Below are 15768 nucleotides of genomic sequence, written 5' to 3' on the forward strand. Positions count from 1 at the left end.
ACTTGTTTTTTAACTGAAAAGATCAAACATTCCCTTGACAAAGGACAGGTGGTCGGTGCAGTATTTCTAGACTTAAAAAAAGCATTTGATACAGTCAATCATGACATTTTAATTTCAAAACTAACTAAATTCAACTTATCCAAACAGTCATTGTCCTGGTTTGAGTCATATCTAAAGGGCCGTGAACAATGTGTCACCATTAATAATGTGAGATCTTCCTTCCGCAAAATTGAAACAGGGATACCTCAGGGTAGTGTCTTGGGACCGATACTATTCAGTCTATACATCAATGGCCTACCAGATGTATGCACAGATATAGATTTACAGATGTATGCGGATGACACAGTTATATATACATCAGGTAAGACATGTACTCTATTTGTTGAGAAGTTAAATGCTCAATTAGACAAAATAGCATCTTGGCTGGAGTCATCCTGTTTAACCCTAAACACTAAAAAGACTAACTCTGTCTGCTTCTCCATAAAAAAGCTACCTCAAACAAACCTGAATATAAAAATGAATGAGGAGCTCATTGAACAAGTACCTGAAGTCAAATATTTGGGCATAATCATAGACTATCAGCTGAATTTTAAAAGTCACATTAAGAAAATGTGTAAAACCCTGAAGGCAAACCTAGGCTGTTTTAAGATTATAAGAAACTGCTTAACTCTCAGCTGTGCTTTTACTTTTATGAATTCAATGATTCTTTCACACATATCTTATGGCTTAACTACATGGTCCCAGGCACACCAGTCATCAATCAAGACCATTGAGTGTCTTTATAACCGCGCCTTGAAAGTCCTAGAGAAGAAGAGTATACGATATCATCATTGCCAAATTTTAACCAAATACAATATTTGAAGTTTCACCAATTTTATTTTGTTACACACAGTCAAACTTGTTTTTAAATGCTTGGATAACTCTGCTCCCCAATTGTTCTGCAAGGCAATTACAAGACTGCAAAGTGGTACCAGATCTACCACCCGAGCAATGTCAAAAGGCAACTGTTGCGTTCCATTTCGTAGGACATCTTTTGCCCAGACTGCCTTTTCAATAAAAGGACCACATCTATGGAACTCGCTACCTGACACTTTGAAAAGTATACCTGCACTTGTCACTTTCAAAAAACAAACACAATTATGGCTAGTTGAGCAACAATCGTGTTCCCATGTTTATTTTTTACTAATTTTTACTAATTGGTTTTTATCTAGTCTGCACTTTGTCTGTGTTATTATTATTATTGGCTTTTATCTTTGTCTGTATTATTTCTATTATCATTATTATCGACTCATCTTTGCCTTATTCTATTTTTTATTTTCCTATTTTAATGATGTTGGATCTGTGTTGTTGTTGTTGGGGACAAGTGTTGTAAATTAGCTTTGGCTACAAACACTATGATGCATACATTGGATAACTGTTTCAGATGTCTATGTTCTTGTATCTGTCCCTATTTCAAATAAACCTCTATAATAATAATTATAATAATAACATAAAACACACAGGGGCCTCTCCTCACCTCCCACTACATTCCCTGTGAAGCTCATTGCGAGATCGCCGTTGTCATATTTTCTTGACTTGTGTTTTGTCCCAAAGCATCACCTGTCTTCCTTTTCGTCCCTGTCAAATTTTCCTCCATTCTCCAAGTGTCAAATTAGGGTAGCCAGCTACTTTCTGATATTCAGCGCGGTTTGTGTCTTCTGCTTGCGGTGGGCGTGACTCGCGGTGGGTGAGCGGGACAACGCGATTTGTTTATTACGTCGGCATAGAGATGGTGTTGCGCCATAAGAGACATTTATTCCTCTTTTTATAGTATGTTTATTTGATGCTTGTCTGGCTTTTTAAATGAAATGACATACGGATTTGTATAAAAAAATAATTTGGAAAAAAAAAAAAAAAAAAACAACAACAATTTGAATTCGTCACTCGTGCCTCCCCAGTCATGCCTCCGCGCCCCCCACTTTGAGAACCGCTGCCTTAGTTTGTGTTTATTTCCTGTCAGGGCTCTTATTTTAGTTCCACTTCCTGCATGTCTCCCTGAGCGCTCGTTTCCCTCACCTGTCCCTGATTGGCAGCTTGGCACACCTGGTTGCACACTGCAAAAAGTCAGTGGTCAAAAACAAGGAAAAAAAATACAAAAATTAGGGAGATTTTATTTGAACTAAGCATAATTATTTGCCAATAGAACAAAAAAATGTGGCTTGTCAAGGCTTTCCAAAACAAGTAAAATTTGCTAACCTCAATGAACCCAAAAATACATTAAAATAAGTATATTCTCACTACTAACAACTGTACTACTATATGAGTATGTATTTTCTATTGTTTCATTGAAAATAAAACAGCAAAGTCCATTTGGTTGTCATTTGTTTTAATTATGAGACAAAATTGCGTCAAAATCATGATTTTTTTTTTCATGCTTGAAGTAAGAAATTATTACTTTAAAAAAGTAGTTTTATACTTGTGAGTGTTGATGACACAGCTTTGCATCAGCTGATATTCTAGTTTCAAGCATGTTTTACTCAATATAGGTCATAAAATCTCAGCAAGAAGCTGTAATATCTTACTGAGATAATTTAGGACCAAAACACTTAAAACAAGTAAAAGACTCTAACATAAAATCTGCTTACTGAGAAGAATTATCTTATCAGACAGAAAATAAGCAAATATCACCCTTATTTGAGATATTTAATCTTACTTATGTTTTAGTTTTTGCAGTGCAGTTGCCAATCAGGCTGATATTTATGCCTGCCTCGCCCTCCAGTCAGGGCTCGATGATTGTTTCCTGTTTTGTGTTTCCTGTATTAAACTGTATGTTGCACTATTCTTGAGGTTCAAGACCAACAGAACCTGACACATTCAGCAATACCGTGCTAAAAATGATAATTGCAATGATTTTGGTCATCACACAATAATTCCTAAATGAAATTGTATACTGTTACATCCTCAGAGTATTTGACGATGGAAGAAGATCTGGATTCTCCAAAAAAAAATAATTTTCGTCCGCTTTTAGGCATCTTACCCGGGCTTGTGTTGGTGCATTACATCGCCAAACGTCCTTTTCCTGACATGCTAAATCAGTAAGCAGCCGTACCAAACCGAAGGCTCCATACTGAAAAAATCTGAATAAGTGTACTGTTACACCTCTTGATGCGGCCCCACAGTTGTGTCCGGCGTAGGTTGCACTTCTCAACTCGGGGGCTAATTCTCTTAGCCCAGATGTTGCCTGAGCACAGTCCTGGGATCCCACTGGGTTGATGAGCTCAATCAGAGAAATGATGAAAAGATGATTTTGTCCCTGTAATTACAGTGTATAAACTACTTAGCTAGGATTGCAAAGGAAGTCATTTTCTAATTACGTTGGTACCCCGTTGTCTAATGGTGGATGTTTTGTTGTTTTTCAAAAAGAGAGAGAGGGCGGATTGGAGGGAAAGAATATGCATTTATATGTGTGTGTGTTGCAAAAAAGAGACCATCACGAAAGCAAGATGGCTGCCAAATGAGGGCTCATTGAATTATCAGCCCAGTTAATGTGCCTTGGATTATATTCTTTGTTTGTCATTTTTTTTTCCTGTAGATGCCATAGCTTAATGAGATACTGTAAGTGGCATTACCCGACTCCTGCTGTGGTTTTGTGATGACTCGTTTAATGTCTTTTGTTTTAGTGCCTCCGAGTGCTTTGGCAAGTGAAAGTCGACACATCTCCAGTTTCCTCCATTTTCGCCATCTCGGTGCCGCTTTGCGAATATTAAAACGCCGCTGACATCATGCGAATGCATTGAAAAAGCACTCGCTGCGTCAAAATGAAATGCAGTCGGGAGTTTAGAGAGGCTTTTCCTGCCCTGCGGGACAGGAAGTGGCACAAACCGTGTCAGTGTGTCGTCGCCGACCCTTAAAAGATCCATTCTTTTCATTTCTGTGTGAGTTCTGCCGGAGTTGGCAGCCGTCCTGCAGGGGCCCGACCATCTGATGCAGGCCCGCACCATGTGGATTGGCTTGTCTTGCGCAAGGCATCCCCTACGCACGCCGAACTGTTAACACAGCCAATCTTACGCCAAAAGCTTTGTTTGTGTCCAGGAAGAACAGGTGGCTTGTGCAAACACCAGCAACTGTTTACACATGAGTGATTTAAAATACATTCTATGTACACATGCTCGAGTGTGTGTGTGAGAGAGACTGCATGTGAGAGTGTGTGTGTCCTTGCATGCACAGAGACACTGTGTTTGATGAGGGAGTATTAAGGAGACAGTGTTTGTATTACTTTATGTGAGCACTATTGCAAGCATCCCAGGAAGCTCATGAATGCAACATTTATATTTGACACGCTGTAGCAAGGTTAGGACACCATGCATGGCTCACTTTGTCTCAGTCATTCATAACAGTTACCTTCAGGAAATGCAACACTTTCAAAACATAAATGCAGCTGGTCACTTCTAAAATGAATCATATTATGTTCAGTTCTTTTTGTCGATTTTTGCACTTGCCAGGCTTAATGACTTGTCTTATTTGTCCTACATAACAGGCTTACTCATGTTACTCAATCAGCATTACTCAGATGCCTCAGGATTTCGTTATTATTGCAGCAATTTACGTCAACTCAATTTATCTCCTCAAATTACACAGAGCCTTATTATAACTGTCCGATCCCTGCAACTTTCCCGCACATTTTGACCAACAATTGTCATTTTCGGCAATCTAATGTGTTATTAAGCAGTGCTCAAATACGCAAGTCGACTGTCTGACCAAGGGGTCTCAAATTCAGTGACTAAATTTGAATACATTTTGTGACTAAGTTTGTTAAAGGCCTACTGAAACCCACCACTACCGACCGCGCAGTCTGATAGTTTATATATCAATGATGAAATCTTAACATTGCAACACATGCCAATACGGCCGGGTTAACTTATAAAGTGCAATTTTAAATTTCCCGGCAAACTTCCGGCTGAAAACGTTTATATTCATATGATGACGTTTGCGCGTGACGTCAACGGTTGAAGCGGAAGTATTCGGAGCCCATTGAATCCAATACAAAAAGCTCTGTTTTCATCTCAAAATTCCACAGTATTCTGGACATCTGTGTTGGTGAATCTTTTGCAATTTGTTTAATGAACAATGGAGACTGCAAAGAAGAAAGTTGTAGGTGGGATCGGTGTATTAGCGGCGGACTACAGCAACACAACCAGGAAGACTTTGAGAAGTATAGCAGACGCGCTAGCCGCCGACCTCACCTTGACTTCCTCCGTCTCCGGGCCGCCGACGCATCGGTGATCGGGTGAAGTCCTTCGTTGTACCGTCGATCGCTGGAACGCAGGTGAGCACGGGTCGTGATGAGCAGATGAGAGCTGGCGTAGGTGCAGCGCTAATGTTTTTAGCACAGCTCTGTCGAGGTTCCGTAGCTAAGTTAGCTACAATGGCGTCGTTAGCAACAGCATTGCTAAGCTTCGCCAAGCTAGAAAGCATTAACCGTGTAGTTACATGTCCAGAGTTTGGTAGTATTGTTGATCTTCTGTCTATCCTTCCAGTCAGGGACTTATTTGTTTTGTTTCTATATGCAGTTAAGCCTGATGCTATCACGTTAGCTCAGTAGCTAAAGTGCTTCACCGATGTATTGTCGTGGAGATAAAAGTCACTGTGAATGTCCATTTCGCGTTCTCGACTCTCATTTTCAAGAGGATATAGTATCCGAGGTGGTTTAAAATACAAATATGTGATCCACATTAGAAAAAGGAGAGAGTGTGGAATCCAATGAGCCCTTGTACCTAAGTTACGGTCAGAGCGAAAAAAGATACGTTCTGCACTGCACGCTAGTCCTTCACTTTCACGTTCCTCATCCACGAATCTTTCATCCTTGCTCAAATTAATGGGGTAATCGTCACTTTCTCGGTCCGAATGTCTCTCGCTGCTGGTGTAAACAATAGGAAAATGTGAGCAGCCCTTCCTCCGGTGTCGTCACGCTACTTCCGGTAGGGGCAAGGCTTTTTTTTATCAGAGACCAAAAGTTGCGAACTTTATCGTCGTTGTTCTATACTAAATCCTTTCAGCAAAAACATGGCAATATCGCGAAATGATCAAGTATGACACATAGAATGGATCTGCTATCCCCGTTTAAATAAAAACATTTCATTTCAGTAGGCCTTTAACTACTTCTACCAGCAGCTATTGCTGGGTAGCAATCACGTGACCTAAAGTCACTTCTGGGTTTCAGGCAATGGTCTAAAGTTCCATTAGGCTACTGTTTATTAACCCGCATCAGTGCAGTAAATACTTTTTAAAAATATTTTAACCATTCATCATCACTAAGAGGTTACTGCTCGCTACAACCTTACTTCATTTGACACTCACACAGATTTAGAGAAGAAAAGATTGGAGGCACGTCATACCTTTACATCTGGACGTTGAACTTATTCGTGCATTGCAAAATAACGTATTTGATTGACATAATGAGTGCCGTGCTGCTCTGATCCTGACACTAGTGAGAAAAAGGATACTTTGTTTGCAGTTGATTTTTGCTACAAATATTAGTCTCATCTACAATTTATGTCTGCAGTTCTTTTTATGGTGGGAAGTTCACATTTTGTCTCATTATTTAGCTATAGATGTCTCTATTGTTCATCAGTGTTTGCTAGCAATATTAAGATTCAGTATATGTTGTTGGGCTTACAATAGATTTATTCATCTTGTTTATCTATACTATTAAGGATATTTTCTTGATTCTAACAAATAGCATCAAATACACTGTAAAGTGGTTGTCCGTGTCAAATAAAGTACTTGGCTTTTCTCCATAACAACAACTAAGCTTTTAGTTTGTGTTGTGAAAATTGACAACAAAAATACTGTGGATTAGACCAACAATCACAATATTTATTACTAGGACTTAATACGATATTAGTTTATTTGCACAACCAGGTCTTCCTAGTTATATTTAGGCACAGCAACCACAAAAGAACACAAACTAATGAGATCTCTTATCCATCCTTTACGTTTAGTTCTGCTCTCAAACACTACTAATTTAGTAGAGAATAAACTTGATTGCATCTCAGAAAGTTTCGCAAACAAATCAAATGTTCAAACAAACATTTTACAAAGTGATCGCTGCAGACACAAGCATGGTCCGATTGTATTCCATAAGATGATGAAAGTGATATTTTTAAGAGCCATTTATTTCGACGCACTTTTGCTTTTTCCCTGATTTCATTACCTTTTTGAACCACTTCTTTCAGGACTCGCTGAAAGCTCTTTCCTATCTCTCTATTTCAATGACTGGAACACCCAAGAACAGAACAGCAATACAGCATTTTCTGCTCAAATTCTACACTCACTCTCACTTGCTTTAATAATGCGCTTAATTTGCTCGACCATCATGTCAATTAAGCCGCGAAGAAGAAAAACGGACGTGACATCATGCAACCCAGCAATAGTGACAATAGGTCTTAAGTCATTGTGTAAGACAAGTGTAAAATTGAATGTCAAATGTTGATTTTCCCGAAAGACGGTCTGTAACACTTCTGCTAGCTTACATCCGCATCTGAAATTTTCAAGAATAAATTGAAGAAAATACCTTTTTTTAGGCCATCTATGCGCTTACGCCTTACATCAGCAGCCAATAGCAGCTTTTGTTACCTATAGCCTGTTTTTAAAAAAGTTTCCTTATGATATATATACAAATGAATATATTTCAAGAATCGGTTTGAACCTATAATCGTGTTGAATCGAGAATAGATTTTAAATCAAATTGTCACCGCAAGAATCAGAATCGAATTGAATCTTGAGTTTTAAGATTACATCCCTCGTAGTACTTTTGATTTAAAAATGCTATAATATATTCAGCTGTTAGCTGCCCATGGTGCGTGGGCCGCAACTACACTTCACTATGTCTGTGGATGTTCCCACTCATCCAGGTCATTGTATTCTCAGGGCATTCAATCGATCGCAACTGGACCGCTTGGTTTGTCTTAGAAGACGTTTCGCCTCTCGTCCAAGTAGGCTTCTTCTGTTCATGCTCATAGACTTAGATTAGTCAGATGATATCTAGCCTTAGACTTAGATCGGTCAAATCTAGTCCAGCAGCTTCCCCTTCAATGACTTTTGTTGGCATTGACAGTAGGATTGCTTGTTTGCATCTCAACAGTTGTTTTTCTCACTACGACAGGGCGAAACCATCCTTTCCCAGGCACCCTTGTCCTGGTGTTGGAGAATAAATATTTGGGGTTTTGGCACCAGCCGCTAGATTAGATCTGCCCAGTCTAAGTCTAAGACTAGATCTGACCAATCAAAGTCTATGAGCTTCAACTGATTAAGCCTACTTGGATGAGAGGCGAAACGTCTTCTAAAACAAACTAAACAGTCCAGTTTCGATCGATTGAATGCCCTGAGAACACTCAACTATGAAGTTAAGTAGAGGGCCAAAAAGTATAGGCCTCTTTATCGCAAATGGCCCGCGGCTGTTTAAAACCCCTGGTCTTACCAATTAAATGTGTCTCTTAATATCCCATCCATGCCCTTAATTTCCTTGTTTAATCTCTTATGTAAGATTATAATCTCTTATTAGTATAATCTCTTAGTACAATCTCTTATTGTCTAATTTAGGACCAGAAATTTCTGCAACAAATTGCACTCAACAGTTCCCCAATGTTCTCCAACTACACGCAATGTGTTGAAACATAAACAAAAGTAATTGACGTAAACACACTTTTCCACATGAAAAACATACAAAAAGAATGTCTGCAATTTGTGGACAACCGAGTAGACAATAAGGTAACCTTTGGAGGTGTTAGTTTTGCAATACTTGCATGCCTTTGTGTAAAAAATGCCAGCATATGTAACACACCAAGACAAGTCACAAAGCCGAGGACTTAAGTCACTTCTTGCGAAAGGAAGACATGCCAAAGTGAAAAGCTCTGCTCTCGCTATACCATAGGTTTTGATATCATTTAAGAGATTTTGAAGCTACAGTTCTTCATCATGAGTACAAAATAGCTTACTGACAACAACAGCTTACATTTTGTCGTGCGCAAGACAAATACATGTTATGATAGCTGCTAGAGGCTAACAAGACAAGCTAACTGTCATTAACCAGCAATCTTTAAAGAGGAAACGTCTGAGGATGGCACCAGGGACAAAGGGATATAATAGAGGAAGAAAAGGGAAGAAATAACATTACCATATACTATCAGAAGATGTAAGAAATGTTGTACTCTTTGGGGTTTAACTTGTGTAACGGAAGCCAGCCAGCGTGGCTCTGTCAGTGTGTACGTTGGTAAACCTCACTCCCTAACTAAGACCTTAAGACTTAGACTTAGACAAACTTTATTGATCCACAAGGGAAATTGTTCCACACAGTCGCTCAGTTACAAAGGATGGAAAGGGTAAGGTTGGAAATTATAATGCAGGTATAAAGTATACTACAAATGTACCATAGTAGCAATATTAAATATAACATGTGATATTTACATATTATATATACTGATATATTATTATAATATATTATATTTTTGTATAATATATACAATATATAACAAATCCCAATTACCATGCACAATATTACAGTATATGTAACAACTGCAGCAAAAAAAAGGGCAGCATAAAATAGACAGTAGATCCAGCAAAAAATATACATTATAAACAAAGAGAGGTAGCTAACATAGAAGCGGTAAGGTAATAGACAGATATCATATATTGCTGTATGGCGAGTGATTATACAGCTGGATGGAGTGCGGAATGAAGGAATTCTTGAATCGAACACTTTGGGAACAAAGCTGAAGGAGCCTGTTGGAGTATGAGCTCCACTGTCCCTAAATTGTCTGGTGGAGTGGGGGGGGGGGGGGGGGGGGGCAGGATTGTCCATGATGGCGAGCAGTTTGTCCTGTGTCCTCCTGTCCCTCACTGACACAAACGCCTCTAACCGTGTGCCAATAGTTTGGCCGGCTTTCCGGATCAGTTTGTCAATCCGGTTTAAGTCCCTTTTTGCTGGTGCTGCTCCCCCAACAAACCACTGCAAAGTACAGGGCACTGGCCACAACAGACTGAAACAAGATCTCCAACAGTCCAGTCTTCTGTTCAAGTGGACTCCCAGGTACTAACCTAATACAAGTACCTGGCCTAGCCCTCTCGATTCTCATTAGGCCGACCCAGTTTTGAACCCCCGGGCAGAACGGAAACAAGGGCTGAATCAGGTTGCTAAAAACACTGATAACTAGAAAAGTACTTAGAGAGCGCCGGCCTCAGGCAGGCCAAAAATCTAGAGAGTGATCCCGATCACCTCCAAAATCCAATCACTTGATCCTTTTCCCATTTCTGATATTTCCTGAGAGTTCCATCAAAACCCGCCAATTACTTTTTGAGCTATGTTGCTTGATAACAAACAAACAAACAAACAAACAAACAAACAAACAAACAAACAAACAAACCCTAGCACACAACACATAACCTCCAGGTGGAGGTTTTTAATGGAAGGATGAATAACTTTGCCTTGTCTGTGCGTGTTTGGTTTGTTTTCCTGTCGCTTCCAAACAGGCTGCATGAAGGTTCAATCTTCGCATCAGTATCAGCACTTGGGCCAAGTGGTTCTTTAGCTGAATAAAAAAAAGGGAGTGAACCCTCTTGTTACTCATAAATGATAAATGGGTTATACTTGTATAGCGCTTTTCTACCTTCAAGGTACTCAAAGCGCTTTGACAGTATTTCCACATTCACCCATTCACACACACATTCACACACTGATGGCGGGAGCTGCCATGCAAGGCGCTAACCAGCAGCCATCAGGAGCAAGGGTGAAGTGTCTTGCCCAAGGACACAACGGTCGTGACTAGGATGGTAGAAGGTGGGGATTGAACCCAAGTAACCAGCAACCCTCCGATTGCTGACACGGCCACTCTACCAACTTCGCCACACCATCACTCGCTTCGTCTCTGTGGGTGGAGACGAGAAGTCCAGCATACACACAGAGATGTTCATCCACGTAACGTAACCTTAAGGTAACATACTAGAAATGATCCCGACACTCCCAAAATCCAATCACTTGTTTCTTATCTCATTTTGATGGCACTTTATTGTCACTGCATTTACAAAATCACATTTTCTGTACAAACCCATACAGTTCCAGGGTGGACAGAACGGGAACACTGATTGAGTTGTCACATGTGCGGCGCCTGGTAAAAAAAAGTAGGAAAAATAGTAAACATGGGGGGAAGAGTAGTAGAAAAAAGCAAGTCCCAAACTAAACTCCTGGTGGGAGGTGGGGGTGCTCAGTTTGAGACCAGGAAAACAACCTCAATCAAAGCACATTTCAGACATTTTCTGATAGTTTCATTAAAATCCGCATAAAAGTTGCTGACCAACTAACTTAGTAATTTGAAAAATCACAAGCTGATGCAAAGTTATTGAAAAAAACCCCAACTCAAAAAATGGCAACTTTATGAAACAACTGTCGTGAAATCAGTCAGGCCGAGCCGATCACAAAAAAGCCGACGGAAACAGTGAGTGAATGATTATGTAGTTTGCGTTTTACTATTGGACTCTCAAGTAACTGTATGTACTTTATGACACTAAAGGTCCACATACAATTTTTGATAGTGGCAAAAGCATCACTTCATTGCGTCCGCAACAAATGTGTGTGCATTCTTTTATGAGTTCTTTAGCTATTACTCACAAGGAGCTAGTTTGTCAGTGCTGTGTGTGCTCTTTCTGTGCTCCTGCAGTAATGAATGGCGCTGGTTAGACTATTCTATCTCTGTCAGGCTTTTGGGGGGTCCTACAGAGAAGCTCCTATAGGCTTCCATTAATCTGCTTGTCAGAAAGTATATGGATGCTATCTTTTGTCCGGGTCAGACTGGGCAGCTGCGTTACCACTGCCCTCAGCACCCTGACAGGACAGTCCACATTGTGGTTGGCTGTGTGTGTAAGAGCTAGGGGGTATGATGTCTGGCAGCCAGCATATGAGTTGTCTTTTTAATTCTTGATGAAACACTTGTTACGTACTGACAGGGAAGGCAGACAAGGGGAGTTTTTTTCGTTTTTACTCCAGTAGTAGTCATTGCAACGAGTCTGCAGCATCAACACGTATAGCACCTGTGCCCCAAATTAAATGGGAAGAAGGTTCCTCTATTAGTCCCATGATGGGGGAACTATTTTGCACAATTTAATTGTATTTCATGCATATACAGAATACACCCTACACAACATTATCTGCCAATCAATTGACCTTTCAGCTTCTTGTCGTTCATTTTATGATTGCATTTTTGAATTATTGTTTTGTGACAACCTTGAGCCACGCAAAAAAAAATAAAAAATTTAACAATATTAATTTAACAGTTCAATAAATGTACATGGGGCTTGGTGGTGACGACATCTACAATCCCTTCTCAAGGTTTCTTCTTTTTCCCCATCTGGGTTTTTTTGTTTTGTTCTTGTTGTTTTTTCTTGCCCCAATGTGTGTTTGTATCAGAGTTTGTGAAGCCCTTTGAAGCACTCGAAATTCAGGGCTATATAAATACAGTTTCATTTGATTGATTGACTTTAGCTTTGCTTGAGAAAAAAGCCTTTACATAGGCCGGTGGTCAGCAACCCGCAGCTCTTTAGTGCAGCCCTAGTGGCTCCCTGGTGCATTTGTAAAAACAAATTGACAATGGAAAAAGATGGGGGGCAAATAATTTGTTTGTTTTAGTATGTTTTTTGTTGACAAACATGACACAAACCTTCCCAATTGTTAGAAATCACACTGTTTAATATGTTTGTGTGTATGCTTCACTGATGAGAGTATTTGGTGAACATTGTTTTGTCCTGCTAATTTCGGCAGTTCTTGAACTCACCATAGTGTGGACTGTGACACAACAGTTTGTTTACATGTAAAGTCTTCCACTCCTTTGTCTCATTTTGTCCACCAAACTTTTTATACTGTGCGTGAATGCACAAAGGTGAGCTTTGTTGATGTTATTGACTTGTTGGAGTGCTAATCAGGCATATGTGGTCAGTGCATGACTGCAAGCTAATCAATGCTAACATGCTATTTAGGCTGGCTGTATGTCATTATGCCTCATTTGTAGGTATATTTAAGCTTTACTTTTACATTTTACCTTTACATTTATCCTCTTTGTATATACTTTAGTTTTGCATATCTCATGACGCATTATCAGTATGTAATATTGGCGGCATTACAGATAGTTGTTTGTGTGCCATGTTGTTCCAGACCACAGCAAACATTACCTAGCTTGCCAAAGATTGTAATAAATCTATTAAAAGAAGACAGCTTGCCGTTTCCTTTAACTTGGACACACACATATATACCTTTGGCCATTAAAAGCCAGTAATTTCCAGGAGTTATCTCACCTTCTGAGTAGCCTCTGATTTATTAATGGTTTCTAATGTGTACAATAAATATTACATTTCAACAATTCTGTCAACGAAGATTTGCTTCAGCCTGCGACACATAGTCATTTTGATAGTAGGCTAATATAGCTAAAGTAGACACTCACATCATGTATTGCCTTCATTATAAGACTTATATACGGCTTTTAATTTTTTGCGGCTCCAGACAGATTTGTTTTTTGTATTTTTGGTCTAATATGGCTCTTTCAGCGTTTTGGGTTGCCGACCCAAAGGCAGGCTTATTATTATTAAGGCAGACTTTGCCTTGAGGCCTTTTGTTCATGATTGTGTGAAATTCATGAAACATGGAGTTCTACTAACACTTGTGTATATCATTGAAATCCATGAAAAAGATGACACTTTAAATTTGAAAAGGCTAATAATTCTAGATTATAAATCATGCATCACACTTGCATAGTAGAAAGTTCTGCCTATAAATCGAGAAGTTGGTCAACTTTGACATTCAGCTTAGACCCGGAAACACGAAAAGACGCTAGTGTGCTTGCACTTTTTTCTTTTTTTCACAAGCGTGAGGATTATGATTAATGATTCATCTTAACAAGAAGATATAAACATCCCATCAGTGAGTGATTGTTTTATTGTGTTCGTAGTTTGCATTTTTGCTGCTTAGCTCATCCTCATTGTATTCAGGCTCAAAAATATGGGGTTCTGGATCATCATTTGTCCCAAAGTAGTCGTTGTTGACTCTCATTAAGTCTGTCATGATTAGTAGTTCTTGTTATTGTTGAAGGAAATAGAGAACGTGATGCGCCTGTGAAATTATTGTGCTGCTGTGCCTTTTAGAACATTACATATATACTTACAGTGCGTATATAAAAAGATGATGGCTGATTTGGGATGTTATTTAGAGCGCTGTATAGGCGGGACAGAGCGAATACCATTACCCCCATTATTAGCTGCCTTTTGCTTGCTTTTATTTACTAATTAGAATGCATAAAAAAAGAAAAATATGTGTGCTTGCCTCATATAACGATTGTGAATGATTCCCAAAAAAGTGTATTTCCCCTTTAAATCAATCCAATGTACGCCGAAGGCCAGATTTGACAGGGAACACCAACATTTAAGATTTGCTCCACCCAAAGCGCGCATCCCGGATGAAGGCACGCACTGACTTAAGTCAAGGGTGAGAAAGCTGAGCAGACACACACTTAAGCACTAGGGGGAATAGAGCTCTAAAAGTCTTCATGAGTCCTCCACACAGCTTTAAGAAACACTTCCTAAAAATCCTATGTCATTTTTAACATGAAACTTAAATGGGTACTCCAATCACAAAGTACTCAATAGTACTTTAAAATCTGCCTTGCACTGAGACCAGAACCGCATAGTGGCGAGGGAACAATAACTTTAGCATCCATCTATACAAGAGTCACAAGGCATGCTGGGAAGCTCGCATCCCTCCCAGTGACGCTGCAGTATAAAATATTTTCTTTATTAGATTGACACCTTTCACAGCAGTCATTGTGATATGCTAAAGCAATACATAAACAACTTGACATACAATAGTCTGTTGTGTTTGCCTTAATTGTGTGTATTTAGTTAACAGAAAATTGCAGTTCATACTGTACAAGTACACTATGGGGGTGTATTTGACGAACACAAATGTGCTTTTGATTCTGTTTTAACAAGGAACCAGGGAAATAACTCAAATACGATGGAGACAGTAATGTATACTCCATATTTGAATTAATATGTATTAATTCAACGTTCATTTCCTGTAGGTGTAATGATCATGTGCCCTAAATTTGCCCATACAGTGCATTTTTGCCACTATGACACCGCTTCACAGACTGATGATTGCCAGATTTTGTGTCATGGAGTCACATACTGACGTGATTGACTTCAGCATGATTTTCCCTCGCTGACTATTTGTCTTAAAAAAAAAATAATTGCTTTTCTTCATAAAGCTTTAATTTCCACGCATCATTTGCATTCTGCCGTTTACAGAAGCTGTTTGTGGTGCATGTTGGGTTCTGCTCCACCAACCAAGCAAATTATTAATGCCTTGCATCTGCTCTTAAAAAAGAAATATGCACTTCTGATCTATAAATTTTATTCATGCGCTTTAGTGGTGTCACCTCGCTATAGATTTACAATACCGTCCATCCGTCCTAGCTGACAATATACCGCAGCAACAAAGTTAAAAGATTACACTCCACTTGCTTGTTGATTAAATAGCTCACAGATTCCTTTGGCTGACAGCAGTAAAAATAAATGCGACAATTTTTTGATATGGTTAGAACTAAAGTAATCTGGATTGTGCAGCTCCCGGAGCTGGTTTAAATTTGTGTTACATTTCTTTTCCTTTATTGCCTCGCATGTAATCGCACCTGCTCCTTGTTCGTCAATGCGCCGCCATGCCTGAGAGGTGCTGCTGCGAGATGATGTTTAATA

The 15768-nt window shown here is 39.4% G+C and overlaps 1 protein-coding gene across 1 annotated transcript in view; it reads left to right on the forward strand.

The window, feature by feature from the left end:
* Positions 1–15731: 15731 nt before the first annotated feature.
* The window catches only part of LOC133641451 (zinc finger protein 536-like), a 77370-nt gene continuing 77333 nt past the window's right edge, over positions 15732–15768 (forward strand). The window contains exon 1 of the mRNA XM_062035184.1: positions 15732–15742. Coding sequence (XP_061891168.1) covers positions 15732–15742 — 11 coding nt within the window. The remainder of the gene's footprint in view (positions 15743–15768) is intronic.

Source organism: Entelurus aequoreus, linkage group LG24 (genome assembly GCF_033978785.1).
Source record: "Entelurus aequoreus isolate RoL-2023_Sb linkage group LG24, RoL_Eaeq_v1.1, whole genome shotgun sequence".
In the NCBI taxonomy this organism is placed as follows: domain Eukaryota; kingdom Metazoa; phylum Chordata; class Actinopteri; order Syngnathiformes; family Syngnathidae; genus Entelurus; species Entelurus aequoreus.